Source organism: Gossypium hirsutum, chromosome A10, assembly GCF_007990345.1.
Source record: "Gossypium hirsutum isolate 1008001.06 chromosome A10, Gossypium_hirsutum_v2.1, whole genome shotgun sequence".
Lineage (NCBI taxonomy): Eukaryota > Viridiplantae > Streptophyta > Magnoliopsida > Malvales > Malvaceae > Gossypium > Gossypium hirsutum.
In genome coordinates, this window is record NC_053433.1 from 112,414,645 (window position 1) to 112,434,658 (window position 20,014).

At 33.4% G+C, this 20,014-nt stretch overlaps 1 protein-coding gene and 1 long non-coding RNA gene across 2 annotated transcripts; one reads left to right on the top strand and one right to left on the bottom strand.

Moving 5' to 3' along the window:
• Nucleotides 1-11,316: 11,316 nt before the first annotated feature.
• LOC107934179 (uncharacterized) lies at nucleotides 11,317-13,020 on the top strand. Its single transcript, XM_041078611.1, has one exon. It carries the CDS (start codon nucleotides 11,317-11,319, stop codon nucleotides 13,018-13,020), a length of 1,704 nt encoding a protein of 567 aa, XP_040934545.1.
• A 2,541-nt stretch (nucleotides 13,021-15,561) lies between these two features.
• On the bottom strand, nucleotides 15,562-16,435 carry LOC121207748 (uncharacterized). Its single transcript, XR_005902860.1, has 2 exons — nucleotides 16,200-16,435; nucleotides 15,562-15,871 (listed from the first exon to the last, which is right to left on the bottom strand). It is a non-coding gene; the product is annotated as an uncharacterized lncRNA (long non-coding RNA).
• Between the last annotated feature and the right edge of the window lie 3,579 nt (nucleotides 16,436-20,014).

Here is a 20,014-nt window from a genome sequence, read left to right on the forward strand (position 1 = left end):
CTTATTCAGATAACAGTATGGCCCATAGGCCCATTTCAAAATACATGCAACATCAGTAAACATATGCAAGCCCATTTGGGTAACAGTGGTACTGGGCCAAAACCCTTTTCAGATTACAATAAACTGGGCCTTAGCCCCTTATTCAGATAATAGTATGGTCCATAGGCCCATTTCAAAATACATGCAACATCAGTAAACATATACAAGCCCATTTAGGGAGACTACTCAACCCACCAACCACTACACTCCACCCGTACCAGCCATACACTCCATGTGGGGAATAGCTCAACCCACCCAGCCCAACACTCCACAGTTGCAGCCTTGCTGCTCAGTTAACAGTAAATTGAGGCAAAGCCTCCAGTACGTGGACAAGCCACTTTCAGTACTTCCTCCGTCAATATCCCAGTCCCATGCATCAGATAATAACAACATGGCATGCAGTAAATAACAACAGTCAAACATGCATTTAGGTCAATTTAACCCTAGGGGTATTTCGGTAATTTATCTCCTAGGGGTAAAACTGTAAATTTTCCACTTTTAAAGGTATTTCAGTAATTTATCTATTTTAGGGTTTTTCATGCATATTCCTACCTTTCACGTACTAACAGAATCACTACCGAGGGTTCTTACCGAATTGGGCCCGTTGGCCCATCATTCCAATTTTGGCCCATTAAGCCCAAAAATATCGAGGGCACAGAAATCATGCACTTTGCAATCCAAATTTTGCAGCTTACCAAAAACATTAATCGATTTACCTCACGAGCATTCGCACACTCGCAAATCTACAAAATACCGGTTTTCGGCATTTCGGCTTTTCGACTTTTGCCGATCCAGACTAAGAAAGAGGGTGTTAGTTACACACCTGTTTGCGACGATATGCTGACGAGATCCACACACGAACTGCCTACAATTGGATTACTAACACGTTAATCTAACTATTCAAATACGAACTACGTATTAACCCCTTACAATATTCGGCCAACCACACCTACAGATCATAGTAAGCTTATAAGAAATCAATAAGCAACTCATTAACAAATTTTTGTCAATGTCTACCACATAATCATAATTTCACTGCAAGTTGTCTTCCTGAGCAACAGTTACTAAATCATTTATAACTGGAGCTACGAAACTCCAAATCAAGTGCCGTTAATTTTCCCTGAAAATAGACTCATATATCTTATATCCATAAAATTTTCAGAATTTTTGGTATGGCCAATCAATACCAGATTTTTCTTAAAGTTTCCCATGTTTCACTGTTTGACTAATCTGACCACTCTTCATTACGAATCAAATTTCTCATTGTACAGAATTCAAAATATGTTGTCGTTTATTCCATTTGAAACTAGACTCATTAAGATTTAATTACATAATTTATGCAGCTTCTAACTCATCTTCCACAATTTATGGTGATTTTCCAAAGTCACGTTACTGCTGCTGTCCCAAGCAGATTTATTACCAAATCACTCTTTCACACCTAACTTGTATGCTTGTTATTTAAACATGTATATCACCAATCAATCATCACATATCTATGATTTTACTTAAGTATAATCTCCATTTCATCATTTTAAAGCACAACATGTTAACCGATTTTTTCCCTTAGCATCTAAGGCACATGCATGCTCATTTGTTTGGCTCAACTTCACCTATCTTCCCTTTTTCATCAAAAGAACATGAAACAACAACCATTTCCTTCATTTTAATTCATGACTAAATGCTCACAACACAACTAAAAACCAAAATATGCTTCAAGAGTTAAGGTAGAATCAAGAAGAACTCATGAACATCAAGATAGAAGCAAACTACCATGAACTTACCTTCAATTTTCTTCCCCAAGTGACCGAACATTCAAGAGCTTTCTCCTCTCCTTTCTCTTCTCTAACTTTAGGCGATGATGAACAAAGATGGACAAAACTTTGTTCTTTTCACCCCTTTTTCTTTTAATAAAATTTCATATTTCATCCATTTAATTCTTTAATACAAAAGACATGAAATGCCCATCATGGAACATTTACCTAAACCATTATCATGGAACATTTACCTAACCCACTATTATGGAATATTTACCTAATCCATTATCATAGAACATTTACCTAACCTATTATCATGGAATATTTACCTAATTCATTATCATGGAACATTTACCTAACCCATTATCAATTTGTACCATGAATTATGGATATCAAGTGCTCATATTGTCTACAACAACACGATGGCTGGCCACTTCATGTAAAATAGGAGGTTTGTCATGCAAATCCTCCTATTTTGCACTCCTATTTATTTGGCCACTTCAATTTAGCCTATAGCATTTTCAAACATTTTCACATAGGTCCTATTTCATAATTTCACTCACAAATGACAAAATTAAAGCATGAAATTTTGCCAACATTCACAGAATTCCCGAAAATTGGGGCGTTACAGGCGTCGTTTTGGGGCTTATGGGTGCCGACCAAAACGACGTCGTTTTGTATCATCTATATAAGTTAAGTTTTTTTTGTTTTAAAGTTATTTATTATCTGTTTCAAAAAAAAACTAAAACCTTTTCTTTGTTTTCTCTGCAGGTCCAAGTTCCGGCAAGGTCCCCTGACCGGTCACCGCCGCAGTCTACCGCCGGCCACCGGAATTTCGAAAAAAGGATTATTTTTTTTGCTTAATAATATATATATGTATATGTGATTGGGTAAACAAGAAAGGAGAAAGGAGAAAAAGAAACCGATTAAAAAAACAAGAAAATCACCTTAAGGTTTCTGCTACTGTTTTGGTGCTTTTGATTCTTTATTTTTGGACTATTTTGTTTATTTTTGAGAACTAACACGTTGTTTTGCTTCTATTTCAAAATCTGATGTTTGTATTTCTATAAAAAAGGCCTCCCTTACATTTGTTTAGATTGCCTTTTATAGCCATTTTTACATTGTCTTGCTCCTGTGCTTTGCGTGTTTGCCTCCCTTTTGCAGGATCAGGGCGGTGGTTGGAAGCAGCAGAGCAGGTGGCCGGTGGAGGAGTGGGTGGTGACAGAGGAGTCAGAGAGTTGGTCAAAAGGCAGAGGCGGCTAGGGTAGATTAGGGTTTCAAAAAAAAATTTGTGTAATGGGTATTGGGCTTGGGCTAGGTAATTAGGTTTAATTTTAGGTTAGGCTTTAGTGGGCTATTCGGGTTTGGGTAAAATTTTGGGTTTAATTTGTTGGGTTTTAGTTTAATGTGTTGGGTTTTGGGGTTTAGTATGAAGGGTTTTGAAGTTTAACATAAAGGGGCCAAAATTGGCCTACAACAATATACATGCCACATAACTAGACATAAAATGATTAAAAAAAAGTTACCAAATCAAAGTTGGATTGTATGAACTCAGAGGCGATCCAATCAATAAGTTTCACAAACGTATGAACTACAAAATGAAGAAAAAAAATAGCTTAAGCATTTTGAATGCTTAGTTATCACTTACCTCACTTCACAGTTAGACCTAAATATAGTAATACAATTTCATAAGGTTGGTTCAATTTTTTATGTATACAATAATTCATTTTAATTTATCGATTTCAAATACTTAGTAACATCCTGTTATAAGCACATGACAGTTTAATTTCAATTCTTGAATGTTCCCTAAAATTTTTCATTTTATTAAATTTAATCTTTAAAATTGAAATTACCATATTTTTCAAATTTGAGCCTCAATTTCAAAATCAATCTCAATTACATCCTTCAAAGACCCTCTACTGTTTATAATTACAAAAAATTCCTACAAATTTCAAAATATTTTTAAAAATTAACAGTTTAGTCCTTATGCTCAAAACTAACAATATTCACTTTATAAATTAGTCTTTTTTTTTTCATGTGTAAGCTTAGAATCTAACCACTAAACACCAAAAATTTCAAGAAATCATCAATGACAACTTTAAAAAACTTAAACAATTTTAAAAAATAATAATCGGATAAACTAAACCAAACTTTTATTATTATCTTAAAAACATAAAATTTACGAAATACAAACTTTTAATTCACTTGCATACAAGGAACGAATAGCTTAAGACTTCAACAATGGTTTTCTAGGTTTTCCTTAGCTCATAAGGTGGAAGAAAATAAAAAGAATTAAAAGACGACAACTTTAAGTTGCTTTTTAGATCTTAATTAGTTTTTAATTAATCAAAATTAAGTTAATTAACCTACAAGCTTAATTAACATGTGATAGTGGATTACAATCGACATCCACATCGTTTGACTTAAATATAATGATACAACTTTTTAATTTGTCCTTCAATTAATTAAAAATATTTTTTTTATTTTTATAATTTAATCCTTATATCTTAATTAACTATCTGATTAACAAAATTCTTTTATTAAGTTTAAACTAAGATTTTTGTTTAGAATTATATTTAATTGCATTTTCATTCTTTATAAATATCTAAAAGAAATTCATTTATGATTATGTAAAACTAAATATATATGTATATTAATTTCATCATTAACTCACGGGGATTATTCCAGCTAGGAAAAGTTAGAATTCCACATTTAATAGGAAGAAAAAAAGAATTAAACATTTAATTTAATTTTAATGAAAAATATCTCTCATATATAAGAATATATAATTGTATAGTTGATAAAACCCCAAGATAAAAGTAAAATTCTTTTCTTCTCTTGTTTTATTTACTTAACTCAGAAAATGTGTACTATTGATTGATTAGCTTGAAACCATCCCTTAGTACGTGGAAACTTAAAAACAAATAAAGTTATAGTTATACGTTGCAGTTTCAAAATCCATAAATAGTAGTTCAAAATCCCAAGTTAAAATCAAAAAGCTCAATTTCAAAAATTACATAAAAGTCCTCAAACATATCAGTTAAAATGATAAATTCAATTAAACCTTAAAACCAGAGTATATATAGCGGTGGTCACCGTCGAGCCCTCCACTGCACTGATCCATCTATTGCTGGGGATTACCTGACAAATAAAACAATAAAGGGGTGAGTTTTCGCAAACTCAATGTGTACGCCCCTACAGTAAAGCATTCATGCAAACAGATAACAATCAAGCAGTCATAATCGAGCCTGAACTCCTAACATAATTAGTGTAGGCTTTAGCCCACTTAGAACAGTATTAGATACATTCGGGCCTTAGCCTATACAGATATACATGCATATCAAGCAGTACAGTGCATGCCCACCAACCCTGCACACCATCTCTGTCCACCCCTACACACCACGTGGGGATAAACTCAACCCACCCAGCCCTACACACCAAGTATGGGGATAAATCAACCCTACACACCATAAGGTACTGTGTAACGGCACATATCAATAATTACAGTGAAGCTGCCAGATAAACGGCTAAAGAGCCTTTCAGTCTTCCTTCTCTTCAATATCAAACCCCACTCAATGCAACATAAATAATGTCATGGCATGCTTTCAAATAGTAAATAGATTGTACGTACTATATTCAGATCAGATCAATATTTATACACATGCTAAGGATAACATGCTAGCGTACATCTCAATATCATGTCACAGAATAGGGCCTAAGTAACGCTTACCGACCCCTTTAACAGGTCACAGTTGATTAGGGCGACCCGTGCAACCTTCCAAAACAAATCAAATTATTGGGCTCACACGCCCATGTGGGCTACCCGTGTGAGCCCACACGCCCGTGTGGTTCACACAGCCCAAATTGGCCTTGCCCGTATGGTTCACCAGTGTGGGCCCACACGCCCATGTCTGTCATGCTCGTGTGGCACGCGCACGACAGGCTTGTTGATCACACGGCCGTGTATCTCCACACGACCTCCACACGGGCAGTCCACACGCCCGTGTGGCGTCGACAGTTTCTATTTTGGCTTTCACCGAAACCTATTTTCTGTGCAATCGAAATACACACCTAGTTTCGATTGAAGCCTAACGCAATCCCGAACACTCCAGAACCTATTATTGTCAATCATAAGCCAAATTTTCAGTCTCTTGATTCGAACAGTTCAGAATAGACAAATCCCAAAACAAGAGATCTACTTACCTTCAACGAATAACGTCAATTACTCGTTGTTTAGAACCCCGATTAGTGATTCACAGAACCTTGATTGTCCCCTAAATAGCAAATTAAATCCCTTTTAAACGATCTTCAAAAGAAACCATACAATTTAACAAAACCATACTTATTGAGCCGATGGAACCACTAGCAGTACGCCAAAACTAATCGAAAGAAAGAAAAACGGAGGAAAGGGGTAAAAGAAATAAAATTTCGATAGCAAGGGGTTTGGGAAAAGAAGAAAACGGCAGAGAGAGCCAAAAGGAAAACAGGTTAGGCAAACATCTGATAAACCCTACCCTCCCTTTAGTGTTTTAGTCCAACTCAAACGTCCGCACGACTTATCAGTAAAATGATGCCACACTTACGACTCGAGCTTAAGATCTTAGGCATCATCCCTTGCCACTTAACCACTAGACCGGCAACCCCATTCTATTAAGCTCCTACCAATAAATTATTATAAGCTCAATAACCAAAAGTCAGGTTTTATTCAAATAAAAACCAAAACTTAGCCCAAGTTAAGGCTCGAACTTGGGACCTCCCAAACACACTCCAGAGCACATAACCTCTTAAACCACATATATATTATGCCAAAATGATTCAAAACAAAAGTCCTGATATTTTCATGCTCAACAATCACAAAAGCTGAAATTATAGAAATTTAGGGCGTTACAACTCGAGCCCGGCCCCACCCATTTTAAGTTTATAATACTTTATATTATATTATTTTTATATATTATGTAATTTAGAACATATTAAAAAAAGAAACTTATACTAAATATATAATTCTACTCCAATATAAATGTTAAAATAATGTTCAGATGACTATATAAAAATTTTCAATAAATAAAAACTGTATAAAATTATTAATATTTATATTATTTTATTTTAATAGTTAATGACTATTTCATGTCAACCCTTCAAACATACCCTTTGAAGCATTTTACACAACCTGCACAAAAACAATCCAAAAATATGCCATAACACAACATTTAATCAGCACCAATCAACCAAGTCAATATGCCTAATTTGACACCAAAGCTCTCCAATTCAACCTATTCAACTCAAGTTAACTTACCATGCCTATAACCAATTTATTAATCTCATTTCCTCTCTATTATTTCATACTCAACATGTCATCTTATAAGTTACATGAGACAAGGGTTAAACCAAACTATCATTCCCAAATTTCCATTCATCCCAACATTTAAAGCAACTAAAACACACAACACCTATGTACATGCAACATAACCAAACATAAAATGATTAAAAAAAAGACTATTGAATCAAATTTGGATTGTGTGAGCTTTGAGGCGATCTGATCAATAGGTTTCATAAGCGTATGAACTATAGAAAAAGAAAACAAAAACAAAGTAAGCATTTTGAATGCTTAGTAGGTCATGGACATAAAACATTAACTTACCTCACTTTACACTTATACACAATAAATTACTCAACTTGACAATTAGACCTAAACATAGTAATACAATTCCACAAGATTGGTTTAATTCTTAATCTATACAATAATTCATTTTAATTTATCTGTAACAGGCCCATTTTGCCTGGGGCCCAATAAGACACAAAATGCATCAAAAAATTACAAAGAAAAAACAAAAACAGCCCATTTATTGTCCAATTACAAGGCCCAAATGGCCCAAACCCGAATGGCCAAAAACCTAAAAAACCCTAGCCCAAAATCCCAAAAATTTTCAGAAAACAAAAAGAAAAACCCTAGATGCGCCGCACCTAAGTCTGACCGCCTCCACCTGTCTCCACCAGCTCTACCACTACCACCACCTGCTCCACCACCCAAGTTGCACCTGCAAAGGACCAAAAAAGCAGAAGTGACAACATATGAAATAATAGATTAAAGTTTTGTAAATGGCTATATAAGCCATGTGAAACCAACGTTCAAAAGGGAGGATTACTCTCTTAAATGCAACCAAAATAGATTCAAATATACAGTCAATAAAAAAGGCAGATTGAAAAAACAACAAAGTTCAAAAACGTGCTAAGGTTATTTTTCTTTTTATCTTCTTTATTTTTCTCCTTTTCAAAACTCTTTATATACATATATATAAAAAAAGGTATAAAAAAGAAAACTTACCTTTTTTTTCAATCGCCGAAAAAGGGAATTTTTTTTATTTTTTGGGGCGCCGTCGTCAATGACCGGCGGTGGCGCGGCTGCCGATGATCGAAGCGATGGCCAGACCAAAGGGCCTTGAGAGAAAGGGAAGAGAGTTTTTTCAATTTTTTTTTGCTTTTGGAGGTTAAAATGAAATTTTTGTGAAAATTTTTAACCTTTATAAGCGCATAAAACGGCACCGTTTTGGTGCTAGTGCATGTAGGCCAAAACGGCGTCGTTTTGAACCTTAACCTAAGACCCGACCCGCTCCAGTCTTAGGATCCGCATGTTTTTTATGGAATGGCTAATTGCACCTTTAGTCCTTCCGCTTTTTAATCATTTCGCAATTAGGTTTTTCTTTATTTTTAATTTTTACCCCATACTTTATTTCGATCACATTTTAGTCCTCATGGGAACGACGTTGTTTTGGAGAAGATTTTTAGTCCCTCCATGTTATTCGCGTGTTCGGATAAGTCCTCCCCTTTCTTTTTATTTTAGATTTGCCCCAAATTTCCTTTATATTTATTTATCTAAAAAAATTTATATACATTGATTTTATTTTATCATTTATTTATTTATATCCTTTAATATAAATTTAAAACTTTAGTTTATTTATTTATTTATTTTATTATTATCTTATTATTATTAAAATCATCATCATTATTATTAATATTATTACTCTTAAATTGTTTGACACCATATTTATTTATGTAATATTAGGTCTTTAGTTTCAAATTTTTAGTTTGTTATTCTTATTATTTGATTATTTTATTTCTAGCTTGTTTATTTTATTTTATTTCCATTCCTCATATTCTCATTTACATTAACATACTTATTATCCTGATTTGCACGCAAACACCGCACCAATTTTACATTTCACCGCAAAACCGCGTTACATTTTACGCGATGCATTTAAAGTTTCGTTTTTAAAATAAGCAATGCTCCGTGTTTTTAAATTTTGAAAGATTGTTCCCTAACTTATGGGGTTTCGATTTTCTTAATAAATTCGAACAATCGAACGTTTTTTTTAAATAATCTGTGGAATTACGGAAAGATCGTATTCTAACTTACGGAATATGATTTCTTTCTAAAACCGAGATAAACAAATATCTTTTAAAATAAATTCTTCGACGTTTATTCGCGTATCGGGAATTTAAGACATTGTGTCCTAACTTACGGGACGTAATTCTTTTTCTCGATTAACATGAAATATACCCTTTTCTCAAAAAAAATTCAATTAAATAATATTTTAACAAAGGATCGTATTTTTAAAATCTTTTCAAATTCTCAATTCTCGACACTAAGACATTATTAATTAATCAATTAGGTGCCAATTTTGGGCGTTATGAGGGTGCTAATCCTTCCTCATACGTAATCGACTCCCGAACTCGTTTTTCTGAATTTCGTAGACCAAAATCATCATTTTAATAAGAACTTCTTATTAAAATGATCAAATTACGAGATGATCCGATCACACCTCATAAAAAAAGGATTGGTGGTGACTCCCATGTTTGTTTTCGTTTTAAAAATCAAAGTCGACCCCTTTTTCAAAAAAAAATGTTTCGACATTATCAATTCCAAATACTTTATAACATCCTATTATAAGAATATGACAGATTAATTTTAAAATATTTCCTAATTTTTTTCATTTTATTCAATTTAGTCCCTAAAACCAAAATTACCATATTTTCCAAATTTGAGCCTCAATTTGAAAATCGATCTCAATTACATCCTTCAAAGACCATCTATTGTCTATAATTACAGAAAATTCATACCAATTTCAAAATATTTTTCAAAACTAACATTTTAATCCTTATGTTCAAAACTAATAATTTTCACTTTACAAATTAGCCCTGTTTCATATCTAAGTTTAGAATCTAACCATTAAACACCAAAAACTTCAAAAACTCATCAATGACAACTTTAAAAAACTTAAACAATTTTGAAAAATGCTACCAGAGTTAACTAAATCAAACATATACTATCTGAAAAATATAAAATTTATGAAAAATGGAATTTTAATTCATGCAAGGATTGGATAGCTTAAGACTTCATTATTGGTTTTCTAGGTTTTCCTTAGCTCAAAAGGTGGAAGAAAGAAAATGACAATTTTAAGTTGTTATTTATATCTTAATTAGTTTTTTAATTAATCAAAATTAAGTTAATTAACCTATAAGCTTAATTAACATGTGATAGTGGATTACAATCGACATCCACACCCAAATTTTCAATTGGTCCTCCAATTAATTAAAAATCCATAACAATTAATTTTTATCATTTTTATAATTTAGTCATTATACCTTAATTAACTATCAGATTAACAAAATTAATAGACCAAATTTTAATTAGACTTTATACTAACCTCGTTCATATTATAATAATATTTACGGACTCGCAAATCGAAAATAAAATTTCGAAACCACCGTTTTCGACACTACTAACTTTCGAGTTGTTGCACAACGTCTATGATTTCATTCTTCAAAGTTAAGGTTTATAACACCATAATAGTCTTACAATTTTCTATTTCTGTTTTTTTAATAATATTATTTTAATCTAAAAGATTATTCGAGCTAGGAAAAGTTAGAATTCTACATTTAATAGGAAGAAATTTAAATTAATTTAATGAAAAAAATCACTCATATATTCCCTTCTGTTATTTACTCACAAGATAAGAATTTATAAGAAATAATTGTATAATAACATGTTATTGATTAAACCATAAGATAAAGTAAAATTCCTTTCTTCTCTTGTTATATTTGTTTGTTTGTTTACTCTTTAAAATTAATAATTAGACTTGATTTACTTTTATTCCTTTACTCCCACAATAACCTAGGGAAAAGTTAAAGCATTGAAAATTAAAATATATAATTAAAATTTTCCACTATATTATCATTCCTTTCAATATTCATTTTCTTATGAAGGAGAATACGCTATTAATCTAAATGGTTTAATCATATAATAAGTAATTCTTTTTCTAATTTTTCGAGACTAATAATTAAATGAACAATCATTTATTCTTTTCTTAGAATTAAGGAAAACAGACTTACTATTATTTGCCATTCTCACAAGCATTTTATGATTCTCATGAATTCCAACAATATAAATATTTGATTTATAAGCTTAGCTTCCATCAACCCATTTTGTTGTTATTTAATACACAAACAAGCAAGCAAAAACACAAAGATGAGCCTTCAACACTTTAGCCATCAACATCCACTAGTGTCCAATGAAAGCCATGGCCACGAAATTGAAAAGGTGAAATGCTCAGGATGTGGGGAGTCAGTGTCAGGTTCCAGCTTTGGTTGTGCGGAGTGTGGGTTTTATCTACACAAGCAGTGTGCTGAGGCTCCTACACAGATGAATCACCCTTTCCATCGCGACCACAACCTTAATCTTCTTGCAAGGAATCCATACAACGCCGGTACAGGTACCTGCGATTTCTGTGAAAAACCCTGTGAGAATTTTGTTTATCATTGTTCTTGCAATTTAAACTTTCACATCAAATGTGCATTATTTTCTCATAGCATTGCTGAGAAAGGAAATGCAGAGTTTCAAGACATTTCCCGTATGGATCCATCGATCAATACAGGAAATGTTACTGAAGAACTCAAAAAAGCTCAATGTTTTGCTTGTTGTAAGCCATTATTAGATTATGTATACTTTTCTCCTAATTGTGGCTTTTACCTGCATTCAAAATGTGTTGATCTACCAACAGAAATCAATCACCTCTTTCACCAAGAACATCCTCTCTTTTTACAATTTAACAGTCAAAGACTCTCTTGCAAGATTTGTCAAAAACCCCAACGTCGGGGATTTGTTTATTGTTGTCCACCTTCCAAATTTGCCCTTCATATCCAATGTGCCACAATACCTACCAAAATCAATCAACCTTTCCATCGCGAACACCCTCTTATTCTTCAATCTGTCGACGAATATCATCCTTGTCAAATATGCCAAGAAACCACCAACCTTAATGCTGTCGTGTATTTTTGTTCAATTTGCAAGTTTGTCCTTCATAGTAGGTGTGTGTCATCACCACCAACTATAGAAGATAAACTTCATCATGAACATCCATTTACCCTATTTCCAAGACAAGTCTCAGTTTGTGATGCTTGTGGCACTCTAGGGAATTATGTTCCTTATATTTGTTCCACATGCGGTATTTTTGTCCATAAAAATTGCATTTCAGTGCCACGCGTCATCAAATTCTATCGGCATCAGCACCGCATTTACCACACATATTTCCTGGACCAAAATGAATCTGAATCGTGGGAATGTAGATTTTGCTTGAAGGAGGTGAACGCAAAGCATGGGAGTTACTTTTGTTCTAAATGCAATTACATAGTCCATGTAAAGTGTGCAACAAATTACAGTCGTTTGTATTACGAGGTTGACTCTACAGAAACAGAAGAAGAGACGGACTCAAATGAACCTGTCGATTTGAGAGAAATTCATCCACATAACTTAATACTGAGTGGAGACATTAGGGATTTTAAACAATGCGACGGTTGCCTTCTACCCATCGATACTTCTTATTGTTATTGTTCACAATGTGATTTCTTTCTCCACAAAGCTTGTGCTGCATTACCTGTTAAGAAGCATCTTTGGTTTCACTATTGCCAAAAGCTTCTTAAACTTACTTCTGGTTGCATTTTTCAATGTAAAATGTGCAAATATTTTACAAGTGGCTTTGCCTATACCTGTGATAAATGCCAAGTAAGTAATTGTTTGCGATGTTCTTTGGTTTCTGATATGCCTAAATGTGAAGGACATGAACATCGCCTCCATAGCTTTCATAGCAAGAATTATCAATTGTGTAGAGGTTGTGGTCGGCTTTTTAAAGGTTGGATGCTCACTTGTAAGCAGTGCAATTTTTATTGGGAATAGAACTGTCTTACATTGCCTCTTACAGCTCAACATAGTTCTGATGTACATCCTTTCAAACTCACTTATCACAAGGATGATGACAATTATTCAGAAAATTATTATTGTGATATTTGTGAAGAGAAAAGGAATCCCAAATATTGGTTTTATCATTGTTCAGCTTGTAACACTTCAGCTCATCGCAATTGTGTTCTTAAAGAATATCCACATTCATCAAGCCTGGGACCAACTACACAGAAAAAGATCATCCACATCATCTCACTTTTGTCAAAAGGGTTGAGTTTTATCCAGAATGTCATAGATGTGGTAAGCACTGCCTTGATCTGTCCCTTCAATGTAAGACAGTTGGATGCAACTATATTATTCATTGGGAGTGTAGAACATCTTGCAAGCCGCGGTGGGAACCGTCATGGCAGCAACCACCGCCGCAACAGCTGCCGCCGCTGCCGCCACTGCTGCCACCGTCACTACGACTACTGCTACCGCCATCGGTGCGACAGTGGCCCCCATTGCGACAACCTCCACCGGCGCGACAACCTCCACCGCCGCGAAAGCCTCTACTGCGGCGACAGCCGCCACGACAACCTCCACTGCAACGACAACCTCGACCGCAGCGACAGCCTCGACCGTCGCGACAGCCGCCACCGCCGCCTCAACAGCCTCTACTGCAGCGACAACCTCAACCGCAGCAACAGCCTCGACCGCTGCGACAACTGAACTGCCGGCTCGACAGCCTCCACTGCAGCGACAACCTCAACCGCAGTAACAGCCTCAACCGCCGCGAAAGCTTCCACCGCGACAGCCTCCACCAATGCGACAACCTATACCGCTGCAACAGCCGCCGCCACCGTGATAGCCTCAACCGCCACGACAGCAGCCACCGCCGCCACTGCTGTTGCAGTAGTCGTAAAGGCTGCCGCCATGGCATGTTTCTCTGTTTTCTCAAATTATTTAACTTATTTGTAATTTTTTTCTTTCAATTTATATATTTAGAGCAACTAAGAAAACTACCTACAAAACCAACTCACTAAACCATGTATTGTTGGAACTAGATAATAAGTATCGATTATAGATATTGATCAGTTTTCTATACACTTACATATGTTCAAATATGTGTTAAAACAAAAATTTTCAATACTAATATTTTAAAAAATAAATAACAAAAAATCCAAAGAATATAAAACAAGCAAATGCCAAACCTCAGGCTCTAATATACATTATGTTATTTTGCAACTATTAACAGCATCATAAATTAAAAGACAAAACTCATATAAAGAGAGCCATAATATAGACAAATTTTGAGGAAAAACATTCATAATGGGTTCACAAAGGAATACCATTGTCCATAAATTTCATCGTAGAAATTCATGTTTGTTTTACCTTCTAAACTCATATTTTAATTAATTAACAAATTAATATAATGAGAACTAAAACAATCACTTTTATTTACTTCAGGCTATATTTTAGTCATTTATTTTTGAAATGTTACGTTTTAATTACTTACGTTAACTTGTTGTAACATTTTAGTCACTGAGCCGTTAATTATCGTTAACGATGTAACGGTAAGCTAACATGGCACGTTAAATCATCATATTAAATAAAAAATTTAGGTTAAATTATACAATTGGTCCCCATATTTTCTCATTTTGAGCAATTTAATTTTTTTTCTTTTAACTTTTTTTCTTTATTTTCCATTCTCTTCTACTCCCTCCTCTATTTTCCTCCCTTCTCCATCTCTTTTAATGTAGTTTTTCTGTGTTTTCCATTTGATAAAATTAATGGGAAAGAAGAAAAGAAAAAGAAAAAGAAAAAATAAATTGTTCAAAAAAATAAAAATATAGAGACTAATGGAAAGCATAGAAAAAGTACTTGAAAAAGATGGAGAATGGAAAATAAAGAACAAAAAACAAAAAATTTAAAATACTCAAAAAAAATAAAAATATGGAGACCAATTGTATAATTTAACCTGAAACTTTTGTTTGAAATGATGATTTAATTTGACATCTGCTTACCGTTACACCGTTAACAGCTCAGTTACTAAAAGGTTACAACATATTAACCTAAGTGACTAAAGCGTAATATTTCAAACATATATGATTAAAATGTATCGTGAGGCAAACAAAAGTGACTATTATGATAATTTATCCCAATAAGAAATACAAATATAATGTAAAGTAATACTTTTTCTGTTCCAATAAAAAAAAAGTGTTGGTAGCCATGCTTTATTAGATATCAATCAATGACTAGAAATAGATAGGCAAAAGCAAAATTACGGCTACTTTTTTTCATTGGGTCTCAAACAAATTGAGTTGAAGTGATTAACAAGTGATTCTTCCCATTATTTTCAAGTCTCATATTATTGGTATTAAGTTTTACATCAATTAACTCTAAGTATATGGCTATGGTTTCCAAGTTTAAGGGAGATTCGATCCTAGTTCCGAGAGAGGGATAGATTTACAAACAATTACAATTTATTTGGATACGGGTGATCCAAACCCTGCTCAATTTAAGCATTACTTTAGATCCCAAGATTAGGGTTATAAATAGAAAATTCTGATGTTCATATATCATAGTTATAGCTGTTGGACTTAAAGTTTAATTTACAAAAATTGAGCAAGACCATTGTAATAGCCCAATTTTACCCGGGCTTTAAATAAAATGAAATAGTCCCTTACAAGCCCAAAAACAACAAAAAACAGAAGCCCAAATCAAAAATAAAACCCTAAGACCTAGACAGCCCAAAACCTAAATAGAAAAAGAAAAAACCCTAGCCCCTAGCCTAAGCGTCGCACCCTACCAACGCCGCTCCCCCACGTCAGCCACCAACTGCTCTGCCACCACCGCCCAACTGCTTCTGCAGAGAAGTGAAGCACCCAAAGAAAAAAATAATAATAAGTAGCAATGAACAATGGTTGTAAATCGGGCTATAAAAGCCTCAAGAAAAATGTAATGTTTTTTTTATAGATTTTGAATACAAACACAGAAAATTGAATAAAAAAACAGAGAAAAAATTTAAAAAAAACATAGAGAATCAATCAAAAATTCATAAAGGTGGTTCTTTTATTCTTATTTTTTTATTTTCATTTTAAACGATTAAAAATGGTGTTTTTCATTTTGTGATTTTACTTGTTTTTATTTTAAAGAAACAAACGAAAAAGAAAAATGAAAAGCCGAAACCTTACCTTTTCGTTATGCCATCGTGAAAATGGGGGGCCGAGGCTACCATCTCTAATGAAAGATGGAGTTTTTGGACTAGGGGAGTCAAAAAGCCAAAGAAAATGGCCTTTTTGAAATTTTCGGCCACCGTGGACGGCGAAGCAGTCACCATTGACCGGCGGTCGCCACAATGGCCGACGGCCGGACCCATAGCCGGATTAGAAACCCTAGCAGAGAAAAACAAAGGTGCTTTGAAGTTTTTTTTTAAACTTTGGCAGAAATGAGTTTTTTTTATTTTTTTGGCTTTAAGCAAAGGAAACGACGCCGTTTTGAAAGGGTCAAAAAGGCCCCAAAACGATATCGTTTTAGACCAAACCCAGAATCTGACCCGAACGATCGGTGTGTTTTTAAATAAGGGTCTATTTACCCTTTCAATCCTTTCGTTTTTAAATTTTATTTTAATTCAGTCCCATTTCATTTTTTTAATTTTACCCTGAAATTTTAATTTTGTTTCACTTTTGCCCTTGTGAAATGATGCGTTTAGTGGGTCTAGGATTAATTTCCCAATTGGTCCTCCCACCTTTGTGCGCGTTTTATTTAGGCCTTTCAATCTGCCCCTTTATTTCTTTATTTTAAAATCCATCCCAAAATTTCGTCTAAATGGAAATTTAATCCTTGTTTATTTATTTTGAACCCTTTCTTTGACTATTATTTATTTTTATGGTTTCTGTTATATTTTATCATTTTATTTTATTTATCTATTTTATTATTATTTCCTTTAAAAAATGGTTTGTTATTCGTATACATGGTACATTCCTTTTGTTTATTTATTTTTTATTTTTTTATTATGGTTATTATTACTCTTTTTTTTCTTTTTCATTTTTTTTGCTTACTTATTTATTACCCTTTTTTCATTAATTTTAAAAATTATTTATTATTAATTATTTTCATAATTAGTATTATTATTATCATTATTGTCATTTTCATTATTATTATCATCCTATTATGCATTGTCTCTTTTATCACTATTTTATGCATTGAATTTAGATGCGTTCGTCAACTGATGTACCATTCCCGAATAAAAATGCATATCAATTTAAAATACGGTTTATTATTATTCAAAAAAGAAAATTTTCAAAATAAGGTAATGTTCCGTATTTGGAAATTCGAGAAGTCGTACCCTAACTTACTGGGTTTCGATTTTTCTCGTTGAACCTAAATAACTGAATATTCTTTTAAAATTAAAGTACATGAGTTTTAAATAAAAATAATTAAAGGCAAACTTATTCTCAAGAATACGAGGTGCCGTGTCCTAACGTAGGGGATATGACAATTTGTTACTTCGAGATAAGGAGGCGTTTTAACATTTTAATTTACTCGAGTAATTTTAATTGAAATTAACATTAATATAAAGAGAGATCGTATTTTAAATTCTTTTCGAGTTTTCAATTTTCGACACCAAGACATTAAGTAATCAATTAATACCAATTTTGGGTGTAACGAGGGTGCTAACCCTTCCTCGTGCATAACCGACTCCCGAACCCATTTTCCTGAATTTTGTAGACCAAAATCATTGTTTTAGTAAATCAAAATTATTTAATTGCGAGGTGATCCGATCACACCTCATAAAAAAGGATTGGTGGCGACTCTCATTTCCATTTTTGGTTTTTTTTTCAAATAAAAAGTCAACCAAAAAAATGGTTTCGACAAACATAATCTATCGTTTATTTATATTGAAAAGGATAACTTAAATTTCAAAAAAGACATGCTAGGGGGCTGACTCTTCAAAGTTTCATTCACCGAGTAGTCTACCAATCCTCTAACAATTGAAGGTATCACTTGAGCAATGGTTGTAGGTAAGTGGCCTATATGACTCAATTGGTGGTTCGAGTCTACCCACATGCTAATGAGCTCCATAATTATTACACGCCCTATACCAGTACCTCTACCTTGAGTATTGCAGGTCTACCAACCTAGACGCTCTCGGTTCTATGAACCAAACCCATAGGAAAGCTACTAAAAGTATGCTACTGAAGAATAATCCTTGCGATTGTTGGGGAACAAACCAACTGCACAGTGGACAACATTTCGAAGAGTTCCCAAACCATTCACCCGACCCAATTGCAAGAACACCACATTACTTAATTTGATACTTTATGTTTCTTCTTTCCCAAGGAACACAACAGTAAGCACTGTCTGGGACTGCAACGAAAGCAATTTCATGCCCCTATTTGCACAAATAAGCTCTAAGCCAATGTTATTTCAAATGAAATAAATATACATACATGCATGCATATTTAAATATATACTTAAAAAGGGATCCTTTACCTCATCCACTCCCATACCAATGACATTCTGGATTTTGAACTAGTTGAGGAAAGTGATACCAGAAATTGTGGATATAGTTCTGCCTAGCCATTAGATCATTCATGACCATATAAGTGTAACAACTCCATGGACAAACAAAAAGATTGGTGGTGGATACTGAAGATTGGAAACAAGAGTGGTACATTATTAGCAGCGTAGTTAGAAACCATAGGCTTTTAAAGGGTGTCTTTGTTTGCTGCTGACTGTATGTAGTAGGTATCACCTAAATTTTAGTGTTCGACTGGGTATGTTAAACATTCAACATCGGTACTTAATTGAAAAAAAAAAGTTCAAGCACTAAATTGAACACTAAAATCAAACTCAAGTATCAAATACTATATTACCCCTGTCGTAACCATTTTTTTGAAAAAAAGGGGAATTGACTTAAGTTTTGAAAATGAAAACGAATAAAAGAGTCGCCACCAATCTTTTTTTATGAGGTGTGATCGGGTCACCTCATAAAAGTGGTTGTTTTTAATAAATGGTTTGATTTATTTAAATAACGATTTTGGTCCATGTAAATCAAGAAAATAGGTTCGGGAGTCGGTTACGCACGAGGAAGGGTTAGCACCCTCGATACGCCCAAAATTGGTACCTAGTTGATTAATTAGTGTCTTAGTGTCGAAGATTGAAAATTTGAAAGACTTTGAAATACAATCCCTCTTCGAATTGATGCTAAAAGATGGCCGAATAAGTTAAAACGGATGTTTAGGACTCCTTCATTCTGAAGTAATAAAACGTCACGCCCAGTAAGTTAGGACACGACATTTCAAACTTTGAGAATGAGCTTGCCTTTATTTGAAATTCATGTATTTTGACCTTTTTAAAAGGATATTCGACTATTTAGTGTAAACGAGAAAAATCGAAACCCAGTAAGTTAGGGCACGATATCTCGAATTTCCAAATGCCGAATATTGCCTTTGTTAACAAAAATCTTATCTTGAGGTAACAAAATGTCATACCCGGTAAGTTATTTCGTTATTTAGGTTAAATGAGAAAAGTCGAAACCCAGTAAGTTAGGGCACGATTGTCTCGAATTACCAAATACGGGATATTTACTTTTACGAAAGAATTATTTTGGGTCGGGTAAAGGATGATATAACGCGAATTAGTAAAAACGAAAAGAAACAAATCATGATGTTAACAAGCGTAATAATGAATTAGTATAAATGACAAAAATGAAAGAAATGAGCAAGCTATGTAACTTAAGAAGAGAGTAACAGATAAAAATAATAAAGATGATGAAAATAAAAATAAATAAGGATAATAAGAATAAAAAAAGAAACTTAATAGTAAACCGATAAATAAATAAGTAAAATATAAAATAGTAAAATAAAAATAATAATGTTGACAAAAAGGTAAAAATGTGTTAATAAAAAAATAATATGCTAATAATGTGATAGTAATGATAATAATAATAGTAGTAAAAATAAGAATAATATAGTATTAATAAAGGTACAAAATGATAATAAGT